The following is a 14,183-nucleotide window of genomic DNA, read 5'->3' on the forward strand; positions in this document are numbered from 1 at the left end:
CTACTTGGTTTCTTCAACATATCCYAAAAGCCTCAGCAGAAACCACTCTGGAAGGGCCACCGTTTTGTGCAGTGTGCCCTACATGATAAAGCTAAGGAATGTTGCACTCCCCTTTTGAGGCCCTGTTAACCTGTCCTCTGTCTACTTCAGCTGTTGCCTTGTCACCTTGGTCTGTCTACTCAAACTGGGGACACCCAGCTCACATGCGCGTCGCTCCCAGATCTGCGCCTAGGCCTTCCTTCGCACCCTTGGGACAGTGTCTCAAGCTCAGGTTTAGAGGTTCTTCATCTTCTGCAGCCACCAGCTGCCGGTAATCAGTTTAAGGAAGCTTTAAGATCATGTCTTTGTTGTTCCCATTTTTCATTTCCTGAAGGATAAAAAGTGCATGCATGAATGCACTTTGTAGAATTAATGGGATGACTTTTAAGATCTTGTTTACATTATTGCTTTTCACTTTATCCCATGAATTTGTTGTGTGTGTATGTATATATGTATAAAGTCTCTAATATTATCTAGAAATTTCACAGTGAAATCTCATGCCCATTGTGCTAGACACTGAAGTGAAAAAAATGTCTATACCAAGATAGCTCAAAATTTTCATATATGTCAAGCTACAACAGATTTGGGGGAAGGGAAGCAGACTATTTGTGATAGTGGTAAAATAGCTAATGAGAACAGATGTCAGCTTGCTCACGTAAGTGAGGCAAAGGCATCAGGCAAATGTGATGAAAAGATTCAAAGAAGAAAAAATTGGCATTTTGATGGAGCCCTTATCTATACAAAGGCAGAAGCAAGTAAGAAAGTGTGTATGTTTGGGGAGGGCTTAGAGGAAAGTATACCCAAAGGCTGCTGTGGCTGGCTGCATTGAGAGGAGAGTCGACAGCTTGATCTTTTGGTACCTCTCACGCACTGAGCAACATCACTAACTTCTGGAGGGGAGAAGCAAGAGGCAACAGGGATGTGCAGGAAGCTCTGAAACATTCCAGCTTCTTTCAGATGATTAAGTCTAGGCTTTCTGCTAAAGCATAAGGCTGACACTGCAGTAAGTGGGAAAGAAAACTACCTTACAGTTTTAACACAGCTTAAGGCTGTGTTAAAGTGATTTTAGTCCAGCAGCTGAGTCTTGCTCGACGCTGCTGTAGGAATTCCCCTGCCCCTTTCTAGGCAGATGGCATTAATGTTAAGGGTGACAAACACACGCGCTTCTGTTTTTGGCTTGCTGTCATTGAGGTCTTCCAAGTGGTTGGAACACGATGTGGTTTTGAGGAATTTGCAGGCTTTTCTTTGAACATGCTGGACACAGGCCTGCTCATACAAAACCCAGGTAAAAGTGTGCCTATCCCTTTCAGGGGAATAAGCACTGCTATTTTAAGTCAGACTCGTAGCTCATTATGCCATATACTATTAGTATACTCCATTAGACTATAATTTATTGTTAGAGCTACAGGGAACATCTGTTGGATGTGCTTTTTTAAAGTCTAACTGTATGTTATTTTTCAGATAGTTCACTTAGCTCCTTTTTTATTTGTGTGTGGTGTACAAGACATTCTAAAATACATATTCAAAAAAATTTATCAGATAATTACAGTGTTAGCCTGAGGTATATTTGCAGTGCATCTTTCACTATTGTTTGTTTTCCTTCAACTGCTACTCTGTCACAGATGATTTTAAAGTACAGGGGTTATGGTAGTGTTTCCTGGCTGTAATACACACTGAACACCAGATGCAAGAAACCCTGCAGTTAGAGATAATACGCAGTCCCTGGCTGTGCTGCCATCTCAGCCAAAGTCTTGTCCTGCCCCCAAATACTCAACAGGCTTAAGCTGTGCAGTATGAAATTTTGTATTTCTTGCAGAACACATTTTCACRGCCTCTGAGAAGTGCATGTATTTCAGTTATCCAGCATGTCCTCAGTAATGAACTGGTTAACATGCAAAAAGAGAAGAGCTTTTCTGACGTTCTGAGTGCTGGGCACTGACGGCAAGTCTTGGCATAGCTGTGGCTGCACCCGAACTCAGGGACCTGCTGGGTGGCCACAGGGCCTGGGTGCTGGCCGGGAGCTCCACGCGCCCCCATACCAGCGGGCACAGGCCAGCAGTGCAAGGCGTCCCGTGCCTTGGGTGACCTCTTAAAAATTTCCAGCATAAAATGCCGACATCCTTGTGGGTGCTTTATCTCGCCTCTGATACGGGGGGGCTTTGTCAGTGTTGTACTTGGTATTCCAATTASAGAGGAAATACAAAAAACACCTTCAAAAGATCAGCTCAAGAGTACTTAACTTCTCAGAGTTTGTATTTAATCTTCAGTTGTTGGTTTCTGTGGGAGTTACCAAACCAGTTGAACTAGAGTACTGGCATGGAGCCAAATGAAAAATACAGTTTTCTTCACTGTAAACATGACTGTCAAGCAATAATGTTTTTCTCAGCTTCATTTTAAAGGCATTATAATGGAAGAAAATGAAACTAAAACATATTTTGTGCCAGTTTTATACATGGAAAAAATGTTATTTCATTTAATGAAAACCACATAGAGAATGGAACATACAAAATTTTGTCATAATAATATGTAATCAGTTATCTGTGTTGCTAGATCCTTGATGGAGTTGTTAAACCAATACATTTCTTATTCTGGTATGGTTATAGTTAGAATACTCTTTTTTTTTTTTTTTTTTTTTTTTTTTTTTTTTTTTTTTAAATATGAAAGATATATATAGTTTTTTTTTTTTAGTCCTATTTTGATAACAGAAAAAATAGAGCCTGATAAAACTTAATGAATAATACCAGCAAACATTAATCTCTATCTACTCCTTCAGGCTTTATTTTTAAACTCTTCTCGGTGGCCAACAGCTCTGTTAACTTATCGTCAAGCATTCTGCTGAACTTGGCCATCTTGCTTTGCTTTTGGTATTTATTTTGTTGAAAAATGTGTTAAGTTCAGCTTTGTCCTTCTAAGGTAAATGCAAACTGTATTTAATTCTCACAGTGATTTCCCAGTATGTAGTCCCRTAGGTAGAACTGCAGCAAATGCAGAACAACAGCGTTTTCTCTTACTTTACCGAATTAAATTCAAGAGCTGTTTGCCTTGCCTGTTTGCAGCTTCCTCCGTTCTTTTTTGCAGCATGAGGAAAGCTTGTTTAACAAAATGTCTGATCTGCTGCTGCTTTGTGAAATGGCTTATTGGATACTAAGAACAGAAATTGCATCTTGAAGAATGGATGTCAGCGTCCATGTACCTCAGTGCATTAGAGGATGAAAAATCCTTCAGCTGTGCTTCCTTGTGGAAGGAGAGGCCAGGTTATTTGAATAAGCTTTCTTCAGAGTTTCACGGTGGAATAGTAAGAAATAGAAAGGGACTTTGAAGGATCTTCTAATCTATCCTGTCTTGAGACAGAATCAGCTGTAGTGAGACTTTTCTTGACAGCCGTTTGTCTCGCTCCTTCCTTATAACCTCCAATGCTGGTAACTGTGGCGTCTCCCTAACATAATCTGTTCTAATGCTTCGTTTAAGATAATTAGAAATTAGTTTTTCTAGAAAGTATATGGATGGATGATTAATAGAATTTTCAACTAAATTTGAATAGTACTGGCACACTTTTATTTGCATATTTAATTCTTTTATTAAAAATTTCGGCCTGCCTCAGTTGGTCTGACTTTACAAGCATAGGAAAACTAAGAAATTGTTGAAAGTACAAATAGAGAAGTTAATAAAATGGTGTCCAACTCTTTGAAAGAGCAGAAGTTACAAAAGTTGCATAAAGTTCTCTCGAGTGCTCTGTAGATCTCCTGAGCTATGGGAATGCTGAAATCCACAAAGAAGCTCCTGCTCTCACTGCCGGTGTCCCACTGGCTGGGAACCCCACTGAACTGGTGTTCCCATTTGCCCTTACTGGGTGCAGTACTCGCCACTAATAAAGATCTTCAAGGGGCTCGGTCAAACAGCTGTTGTTTGACTTTCGTCTTTGAATCCTGAATATATTTCATTGCTACTGCAGTGAGTGCTTACATTAAATATTAATATTTGATAGTAAAACATTACTATTTTATACAGCAACCTCACGGATTTTCTCTGACAAATAAGCTGGCGTTGGCTCTTGGGGCGAGGCAGCTCCTGAAAGTTCAAGGTACTGTCAATAATAAGGAAGCGGTTCGAAACAACAGGCTATTGTTGTGCTCAGCCCGGTGTTGTCCTGAACCCTGGGTAGCTGCATCCTGCCTTGGAGCCTTTGCAGGCTCAGCAGCAGCCGGTGGGTGTGGGCAGGCGGGCCGGCAGCTTCRAGGAAGCTGTGAGACACGGATGGTCGCTGTGGTAAGCAGCGATCTCGGAACAGCAGCGGCTTCGCTGCTGACAAAGTTTTTCTGAAAAGATGGATTTGAAGGAGTTTGAGGGGAAAAAAGTGAAGTACTAGTGTGGATCTTTACAGGGATTTTTCACAGCCATARTAAGAGAAATGTTAACAAGCATGAAATGCTTGTTTTGAAAACTTCCCAGGAAGTACTGGCATGGTGTGCTGAGCTGATGTGGAAGTCAACGTTTTGRTAATGGAGAAGAGAAAGGAGGTGAGACGGAGGTTGGCCAGAAAGGATCTTGAAATGCAGAAAAGGCGCTTTCATTTAAGGAGATAGAAAATAGAGAGGGAGGGGGAGTTGATGAAGGGAAAAGCTGGAGAAGATGGACTTGGGACAACGGATGGACTAAGAAGGATGTTTGCAATAGTATTCTCAGAAAGAGTGAGATAAGCTTGTGTTTATTGATGCCTGTAAAAGGCATGTTGCAATAATCAAGAGACAGGAAGATAAAAGTCCAGACAAAGAGTTTTAGCAGCATATAGATAGATAACAAAGTATGTATTTGAGAGCAGTTATTCTGAAAGAGCTGTGAACGTTTAAATGTAGTTCATTATTTACAGATTTTAAAGATTGTTTTGCTTACCTTTTCCATGGTTGCAATGCATTCYGATTTTAAAGGCATGCTCAGTACCTTGATGCAACCCATCTGAATGTTTGGTAGAGTGTAGGGAAAGCATTCAGCTACCTGGTGCCTTTTACAAGATGTTAAATCAGAGAGTGTCATTTTGTCTCTAGTTCACGGTGYGTTTAACATAGAACTGATATATTTGGCCTGTGCTGGTTAGAAGGCAAATTACGTGATCATAGTGATCCCTGTGGCCCAAAGATCCCTGAGCCTGTAATAAGAACAGCCTGTGGTACTGGCCTGAGCACTGTCTCTTCCAGCGAGCTGTGGGCCTAGAAAATTTGCCAACGTTGGAAGTGGCCTTTGTGCCAGCTTCATGTAATGCCACTACAGGGACCTTAGATCCTGGGGTGACCCTAATTGCAGATAGAAATCCTGATCCTGAAGGGGTAAATGAAGGGGACAGATGACACAGGGCAAGCTGCACTGCCTTTTTTGGTTATACTATACACTAAACAGCAGAAAAGCATTGTGCTAAGATATATTTTTACTGAGACAGAAGTTCAACCTAAAATTAAATACAAAATAAAAAATGAATAAGTAGTTTATTTCTTCATCTATTGAAATCTATGAGGAATACTTCTTAGACTTCAAAAATTTAGAATATTCGAAAAGCTATTAGAACAAGGGAAAAACAGTCTAACTATGATATTGGGCACAGTCTGACTGTGGTATTGGGCTTTTTGTTTGTTTGCTTTACTTAATTGTCCTGTTCTTTATTTCCCATTCTTCTCTCACACTGCAAGAGATTTTTGCTGGGGTGGAAGCAGGGCTTTCTGCCAGCTTACATATCTGTGCTTCACATGACAATGTTGGGAAGGGAACCCACAGAGAATGGCTGGCATCTCTGCAAAGAGTGGATGCATACTGGCATCGCTGTCTTCCAAGAATACATAGTAAGACAAATACAGAGGGTAGCGTTAAAACCAAAAAAAAAAATAGAAGGCGGCAAATCGTTAGAGAAATGTTGGTAACAGTGAGAGAGGTGTTACACAGGGCTCAATATTTTTTGTTTTACTTGATAAATATTCATAGAGTTACTTCAAAACTAGCCAAGAGAGGATGAAGCTGTTAAGGAAGTATCAAAGCAGCAAAAACAAAGGGATCTAACTAGATTAGACTGTTCAAAGTGGAATGACTACATTCGCAGGTGAGGTGCTGCCAGGGTGTGCACTAGAACTCAAAAGCTTAGGAGGGCTATGGGTCTGCTAATTTTAGGCATTGCCAGCAAGATTTCTTTTGAGTACCAAATGCAATGGAGAACAGGATTTACAGACTTGTAGGTGATAAATGATTCATGCAAGCTACAAAACAAGCAAACTTCTGAAATATTTAACTAGCACTGACCACAGTAACTGGGATGTTATATGCACATCYGTTTAGAGACAGGTAGAAATACAGATTACTGGCATTTTTCCCTTTTCACATACAGTGAAGCAACAAAAGTGAGCTTGGATGTTTCTTTTGGTCCTTTTTCCAGTGTAAAAGTGCTGCAGCAGTGACATATTTCTTAAGGTTCTGGTGCTTTCTGCATCCATTTTGCTTGAAAAGTTTGAGATGGTACTTCTGTTTTGATTCTTCAAAAGCCAGGATTGCACAGTGTTTCTCACTGACTTGGATTTTCATTCTTATTCTGGTCATCTTTGCAGCCCGCAAGTCCAAAAAGTTGGGGAAATTGAAAGGGATGCATGACGAACAGCCACAGCAGCGACAACAACCGCCACCCCAGAGCCCAGAAGAAGGGACTACATACATTGCTCCAGTAACTGAGCCATCTGTAAACACARCACTTGTTCCTCACATGTCTGCTATTTCACCAGCACTTACTCCCTCTCCCGTTAAGATCCTGGAAAGCATTGAACCAGAGATTGTGTATGCAGGATATGATAGTTCAAAACCAGATACAGCAGAGTACCTACTTTCCACTTTAAACCGCCTGGCTGGCAAGCAAATGATTCAGGTGGTAAAGTGGGCAAAGATACTTCCAGGTAGGATTGTGATGCATTTGGTGAAATTTCTCTTAAGTTTTCCTGTTAGCTTAATGTACTATTTGCCTGACAAATTTCATCTTTAATCTGTGGGCTGTGTTGAAAACCCACATATGGAGAGTAAGATGGAGATCTGATAGAAGATTATGGCATTTGTGATCAAATTAGCGTTCATTGCATATGTCTGTGGTTGATATTTAAACAGTTTTAATTTTAAATAATGGCCTCTTATGAAAAAAAAACCATGTTGTATCACTAGAATGAAAAACTGAGTTTCATTTTTGAGAAATACCCTTCGTGGAAGTGTTGCTCTCGTTCTTTGATAGCAGAATAAATACTAAGTGATGTATTCTGTGCTGGTTTGGCCAACCCTTGTGCAGAGCACATCATATTTCATGTGTATTTTCTGTTTTGTTCTCTAGGATTTAGAAACCTGCCTCTCGAGGACCAAATTACTCTAATTCAGTATTCATGGATGTGTCTGTCATCATTTGCCTTGAGTTGGAGATCGTACAAACATACAAACAGCCAGTTCCTCTATTTTGCTCCAGACCTGATCTTCGATGAGTAAGTATTCCTTAATGGTACTATCCAGCACAAGCTGGAAGGAGTATTCTGTCTTCATGTGGTTTCAAGTGTACCCACAGTGTAAGAAAATGTCATCTAATCCCAGTTTTAAAAGTAGCTAAGCATATTTTGCTGGTTCAAAATATGACTGGTAAAAAACCAAGTTCTGTAGAGGGGAAAAAAAAAAAAAACATTTTTTGGTATCTACTGAAGCTTGGAAGAATATCTAACTTCTAGGAACTGTGAATGTTTAAATTGCCAGGTTTTTTTGCAAGAGTCATATAATGGTGCTTTTGTTAACAATATACAGCTGTTCAATGTGTTTTCTTGACAGTTTTAATTACCCTTCTTTGCAGTCATGAAAGAAGCCAAAATGTTATTTCAGTAACAAAACATCTTTTATGGTACATTCAGAGAAAAAAAAGGATCAACCAAGGGACCATTCCTTCTGACTATGTGTGTTCCTTCATATTTTAAGTTCGTGTTTTAGTGCTATGTCTTTGATGAGTTTAATTTAATTTGTGTTCCATTCGTCTAATGTTTATTCCAAAACACTGAAGTCAGAACATAAATAAATACACAGGCAGTCAAACTGAGGTCACGTTGTATGCACATCCCAAAAGGTATTTTTTTCTAGAGGTAAAAAGAGACATATCAATAGGACGTGAGTGTTTATGAAGAAAAGAACAGGGAAAAAGAAGGACAAAAATAATTTACCACTCATTTACCACTTATTGAAACATTCTGAATGTTTTTTTGTGAAGAAGATGCTTTGTCATTGTCCATCTAAATAATCATTTTTTGATTTAAGAATTCCTAAATAATAAATGCATTACAAGATCTGGTTGCAATGCAGTGAGCAATATCAAAGGAGGGTTGTGTTTTGTTTTGTTTTGTTTGTTTGTTTTGTTTTAAAGAAGAGGAATTGATGAGTCACTGCAAGTAGCTGAAAATGTACTTCCAGCCATTTTCCTTGTTGACAGCACCTCCACTATGACTTATGATTTGGGACATTAGAGAATKATCACAGAAAAAACATCTATAGCTAGAACTAACTGAATGTGAACTCCAGGGAGTTTCATTCTTCTGGGAGAATGCAGATCTAAAAGATCGAACAGAGAAGCAGCCTTCCCTTGTCTGAAGAAAGTCAGTTGGGGGTCAGAATGTATTGGGAAGGGAAATCAATCCCATTTGCAAATAAAAGTATGTCTGCAGTGCTAGCATTCTTGATACTGAAGCTAGTATCAGCTTCAGAAGTTGAGCTCGACTGCAATTTTCATGTTGCAAGCCCTGAGGCAGGTGGCTGCAGAATGATATTGAAATTCAGAGTCAGGGAAAGGACTGCAACTTCACAGAATGCAAAATAAAGACATCCCAAAACAGGTATGTTTGTATGATAGTGATCTGGTCTTCTGCATAATTTAACAGTATACTCATTACACAGCTGCCAAAGCTAGCAGAAGATAGATATTTCTAAAGAGAAGAAAAATAAATTATTAGAAGCTAACAAGTTATGAGATGAGGACAAGGACTTTTGAAATACCTAATTGGGGCAAGAGATTTCCTCAGATCAAATTAAAAAAAAAAAAAAAGAGGAGTGGAGTGCTTGCTCCAAAGTGATAAGAGGCGCGCTTCTGAAGCGAGGGTGTTTTGCTCACTTTGCTGATGTCCCATACTCTATGGAAATTCCAAGTTTCTCATGTTTTCGCTCAATGAGTGGCAGTTCTTTGAGTTATGAGCCTGCATTTGGAGTACAGAGTTTTGGGTTCCCCCRTGCAGGGAGATCACTGAGAACCTGGAGGGAGCCCCACGGATGGTGACTGAGCTGATCAGGCGCCGGGCATGCGGCCCAGGGGGAGAGACCGAGAGAGTGGGGCTTGTTCAGCCAGGTGACAACTGTGCCAGGAGCGGAGGGGATTTCATTGCGGCCTTTGGCTCCCTACAAGTTRTTATAGAGAAGAGGGAGACAGACTCTTCTTGGAGGTGCCCAGTGGGAAGACGAGAGGCAAAAATCATGAGTCTCAGCAAAGGAGATGCCTGCTAGAAAACAGAAAAAGGAGATTCAAAATGAGAGTGGTAAAATAGCGAAACAGGCTGCCCGGAGAGACTCTGGAGTCTCCATCTTTGGAAATATTCAAGCCTGGGCTGGGCAAGGCCCTGTGCAGCCTGCTCCAGCTTTGCCACAAGGCCTGCTCTGAGCAGAGGTGGGCTAGAGACCTGCAGAGGTCCCTCCCAACCTAAATTGCTTTACTGTTCCTAGTTCAGTAAACCCTATTCTTGGTTTTGACGGAAGATCAGAATTTGGAATTTATATAATTAGAATTATATAAATTATATAAATTAATCAATGCCATTCAGTAGAAAATACTCAGATAAGCACAGAATATCTTACAACTTGGAAGAGTGAAGACRCAAAACAACAAGTATTAAATGAATACATATATTTTGATATGGTAATCAAAGTAGTTGGCTGGCTAATCTCTCAGGTGAAAAAAAAAAGATTGAATCTAATAAAGTCCATAAAACTTGAGCAAGTTGAAGAGCAGTTTTTCAAATAAGTGGAACAAAAAACAGAAGCAGTCAACTACATAATTCTGGCTTAACGACATAATTCAGTACAAATGATTTCTCAATGCCTGTATTCCATTTAATTGTGTTTCATCTTTAACATCACTTCTTCAGGAAGTAGGTTGCTTTATTATCATATTTCTTTCAAACAGCATTTCCTATGCATCTGTAGTAGGGTTTAACGTTACTACTTCATTTCACATCTATTCCTGTATGTTTGTGAAAATGTTCTATATTTTTCTTTGCTACTTATRTGCAGTTTATATGCCATAAAAATCTTTGTTTAACCTGACAAATCTATATGATTTGAAGCTTTTCTCTGGAATTTCTGAAGACTGGCCTTACCTTTGTTTATTTGAATGATTGGAAATGTAGTGTGGAGTTACAAACATGGGCTTTAGTTTCTGTAGCACAAATTTTGTCAGATCTCCTTAAGATTCACTTGCTGCAACTTTTTGTGTATTTGGCTACCCTTGACATTTTASATGCATTACTTGATGCAGAATGGAAGGGAGACGATTTAAAAATGGGCTTTTCCTACTGCCAGCTTGGAAGATGTATTCTTGTTAATACCAGGCCAACATTTTCTTGATATTTCTTCATATCCATTGTCTGGAGAGGTAATTTCCTGTCTGTGCAAGAAATAATTAGGAAGGTCCCTTGCCAGTAGTGCTCAGTGCCCCCAGAGGGTTCAGCCTTTTTCTTCAATGAACAGTTAATAAAGAGTGAAAGCAGAGGTTGGCATTGGCAGAATATGTTGCTTTCTTTTACATTAAACATATTTTCCGCTTATTTTTAACTACTGTGAATAAAAGGAAGTCGTAAAGATTCTGGAAGGCCTTGATATATGATCTTGTTTTCTTTCTTATTCTGAAGGCCTGTAGACAAGATGAACGACAAATGAGAATCTCTGTTGTTACAAACTGTTAAATGCATTTTTGACTTTATAAATACAGTGCAAAATGTCTCTCTAYTAAAACATGGTTTGATTTCCTGTTAGGGTTATACAAGGCTAGAAATAYCTGACCACCTTTATTTAGTCAAGAAATATATCTAATTAAGTGTACTGTTTGTCTTTATAGATCATGCATATATTCCGTTGCTTTAATTGTGCTTAAATAAACACGAAGATGTGAACTGAGTGATAAGAAAATGACCACGCAACCGAGTTACTAAATGCATTACAGAAATATGAAAAAGCCTGAAAAGGAGTGTAAAATACTGTTACTTTATGTTGTGTGTGCATAAATGAGTTACAGTGTGTATTCTGTTTGAATCCATTTGTTCTGTAGCATAATAATCAAAACTGAAATTCCTATAGTTACAGCTTTAGTTGTAGTCCATGGTAGATCTTTAAAATGCCATGATATATGTGACACCACATATTTTCTGTTACTTGAAAGTACTTTTAAATGGTGAATGTTGCATATGTAATAACACTCGAAAGATGCTGCAGTAATATTCCCAAAGCTGTGAACTCAAATCCTAGAAGTTGCAAAATTCCAAAATTAAGGTGATCTGTGGAATCCTAACTTGAGCTCTTGGTGTACATACTTTAAAGACTGTATCCATAATCAACCTTTCAGTTATGTTATCCCGTAATATTGTTCCCGTGCAACTCCTTCCTTGTTGTATTGATCAGGATGGATGAGTTGTGGGGATGATAGAAGATTATATAGTGAGAGACTGTTGGATTTCTGCTTCGTTTGTTGCAGGCAAAGCAGCCTTACACTGAACGGGTCTAGAGATTCAGAAGAACAGGGAGATGCTAATAGGGAAGATTTTCTTAAGACATGGTAAAGCACAGATCCCTAAATCCAGAGAAAAGCAACAGAAGCCCCTTTTTGTGAACGTTTCTCCAGTTTGTCAGCTGGCTAGCTGTAACAAATTCCCAAAWACCTGCTTCTATCCCTATGTTGTATTAGGGCATTGGCTAGTAACCTTTCAGAGGTAGTCGTGCTAGGCTGAGGAAGGAGAAAAAGCTTTTACAGGTGCTGCAGTRCTGGCAGAAGCTCAGCAGGAGCTCAGAAGCAGCAGGAGCCAAGCCACGCTGCCCCTCGCCGCGGCCGCRGCTCGCGCTCCCCGCGTGTCCCAGCCCCGACCCGACGGGAGGCCACAAACGGCATCRCACGCAGCAGGCTGCCCTGCTTATCTGCACCTCCCTTAGGGAAGGAGGCTGGTGGCTTCTCAGCTCTCTGCAGGTTGAAAACTTTGCTGATGGCATTGCTGCCGAAAATCAAAAACCAGAACCCCCTGTCATCTTTGGCCCATTGTGCTGAAGCTTGTTGTTTCCTGGGGTAAAGAAACCAGATCCTCCCATGTGACATTGAAGTTCAAATGCAATTCTTTTTTTTTTTTTTTTTTTTTTTTTGGTCTGTTTTTAGGGTTTTTTAGACTATTTCTTTGTAGACTTCTTGAAGAACTTTTGAAGTGACTTAAATTCCAAACCTTTCAGGAAATTTGCCAGAAGTATTGTTTTTACTGTTCCAGCCTTATCTATCTGTAAAGTGGCAATGATGCAGGATACTGAAAGAATTCAGTAAAACTGAGATGCTGTGTTGAGAAATTTCAGTACATTATAGAACAGTACAGCATCAATATTTCAGCAGTATTTTACAAATGCACCGAATGACTAATGTGTGTGTTTTCTTACTCATTTGATTCTTTTTGGTTTGTCATCTGTAGCATAAAGAATAGATCATAGGTACATAAAAGCTATCTGTGCAGGTTCTGAGCTTTCTGGTTGTTTTACTTTGTTTTTATTGTCGGAAGAACTTTACAGATATTTTTTTACTCAAGCCAAGGACTTGAGGGTTCATATGAGTAAAAAGGTAGCACTAGGTATTGTAAGAGGTACCCAAAATTATTAACTGAACTTGAGAAACTGATTTKAAAAACAGGAGGCAGTTTTCACTAGCATTTAGGACATATGCATCTTTTTGCCATTCCTGGAGTTATCGTATGATGTCATGTGCAGCTCACTTCTATACAATAAAAAAGGCTGGGGAGAGACTACAGTTCACTGGGTACTATGTACAGAACTGTAAGAGCAGAATATACTGTTTGACATACTGATTGGTGCTTTTAATTGATAAGGAAAAAACTGCAGGCTAAGGCTTTTGAACTGAGAAGTGGTTGCCCTCACTTGTGTTATTGCCATTTGGGGCAACTGTGACATTACTGGCCACTTTCTGAATTTGTAGCATGGTACTGGAAGGCTTTTTTCAATGTAAAATAAAACATCTACTCCATATATTTTTAAGTAACCCACTAATACTATTTTTGTAAGCCAGTTTAACAAACCAGCATAGCTTATTACAAATCCTTTCTTTAGCATGCAAAATTGAACTTTCAATAAAATAAAAATGTGATATTGCAGTGATTTTTTTATGCTAAGTCTTTAGTAATTCCCCCAACTGTGAAGTGTTAAAATTCAATAGCAGAGAAGAGATTGATATTAGCAGTAGAGGAAAAATAGAGAAGATATATTTCAAATGAGGAAACYGATTTAAAGCAAATGAAGTAGAGAGAGGCAGAAAAACAGTTTTAGTACATGGGGATATCTATGAGGATTCTGCTAACATTGTTAAGGGATGTGAATGGGTAGAGGATTTTGTAATGTTGAGAAAGGTTGTAAAATTAAATTAGGAATTGAGATCTTGTATGGCTGAATAGTTAAGATTTTATTTAAAAGCTGCATTTATTAATTTTGCATATTTTATTAGTAAATAGCATGTTCATTGTCTTTTCATTATGTTGCTAATATCCTCTGATAATATACTTGTGGAACCTGAGACCATTAGGATTTAGTGTTGCGTAACAGGCTGTAAGAATACAGCTACCTCTCTGTGACCTTTAGATGCTGCAGCCTGTAATTCTTTCTGGTATTCTGATCTCTATAGTAACAGCAGGAAGATAAATGTAATAAAATAAGCTGAATATTTAAGAACACCATTTTTTTTAACCTTATATACTTTAGGGTGGGGGGGAGGCATAGAGATGATTCTTCACATGGGCTGTGCGTGGTGATAAAGCCAATAAATAAGTTATTTTGTTGTTTAAAAGATTCCTGCTTCTAGTTTCCATTTC

At 39.1% G+C, this 14,183-nt stretch overlaps 1 protein-coding gene across 2 annotated transcripts in view; it reads left to right on the top strand.

The window, feature by feature from the left end:
- NR3C2 (nuclear receptor subfamily 3 group C member 2) overlaps positions 1-14,183 on the top strand; it is a 220,806-nt gene that overhangs the window by 175,317 nt on the left and 31,306 nt on the right. For both annotated transcript variants that reach the window (XM_085313177.1, XM_085313176.1), the window contains 2 exons: positions 6,621-6,959; positions 7,382-7,526. In XM_085313177.1, the coding sequence (XP_085169303.1) occupies positions 6,621-6,959; positions 7,382-7,526 (484 nt within the window). The remainder of the gene's footprint in view (positions 1-6,620; positions 6,960-7,381; positions 7,527-14,183) is intronic.

This window comes from Rhea americana, unplaced genomic scaffold, assembly GCF_003343005.1.
Source record: "Rhea americana isolate MKP2758 unplaced genomic scaffold, rheAme1 scaffold_38, whole genome shotgun sequence".
NCBI lineage: Eukaryota > Metazoa > Chordata > Aves > Rheiformes > Rheidae > Rhea > Rhea americana.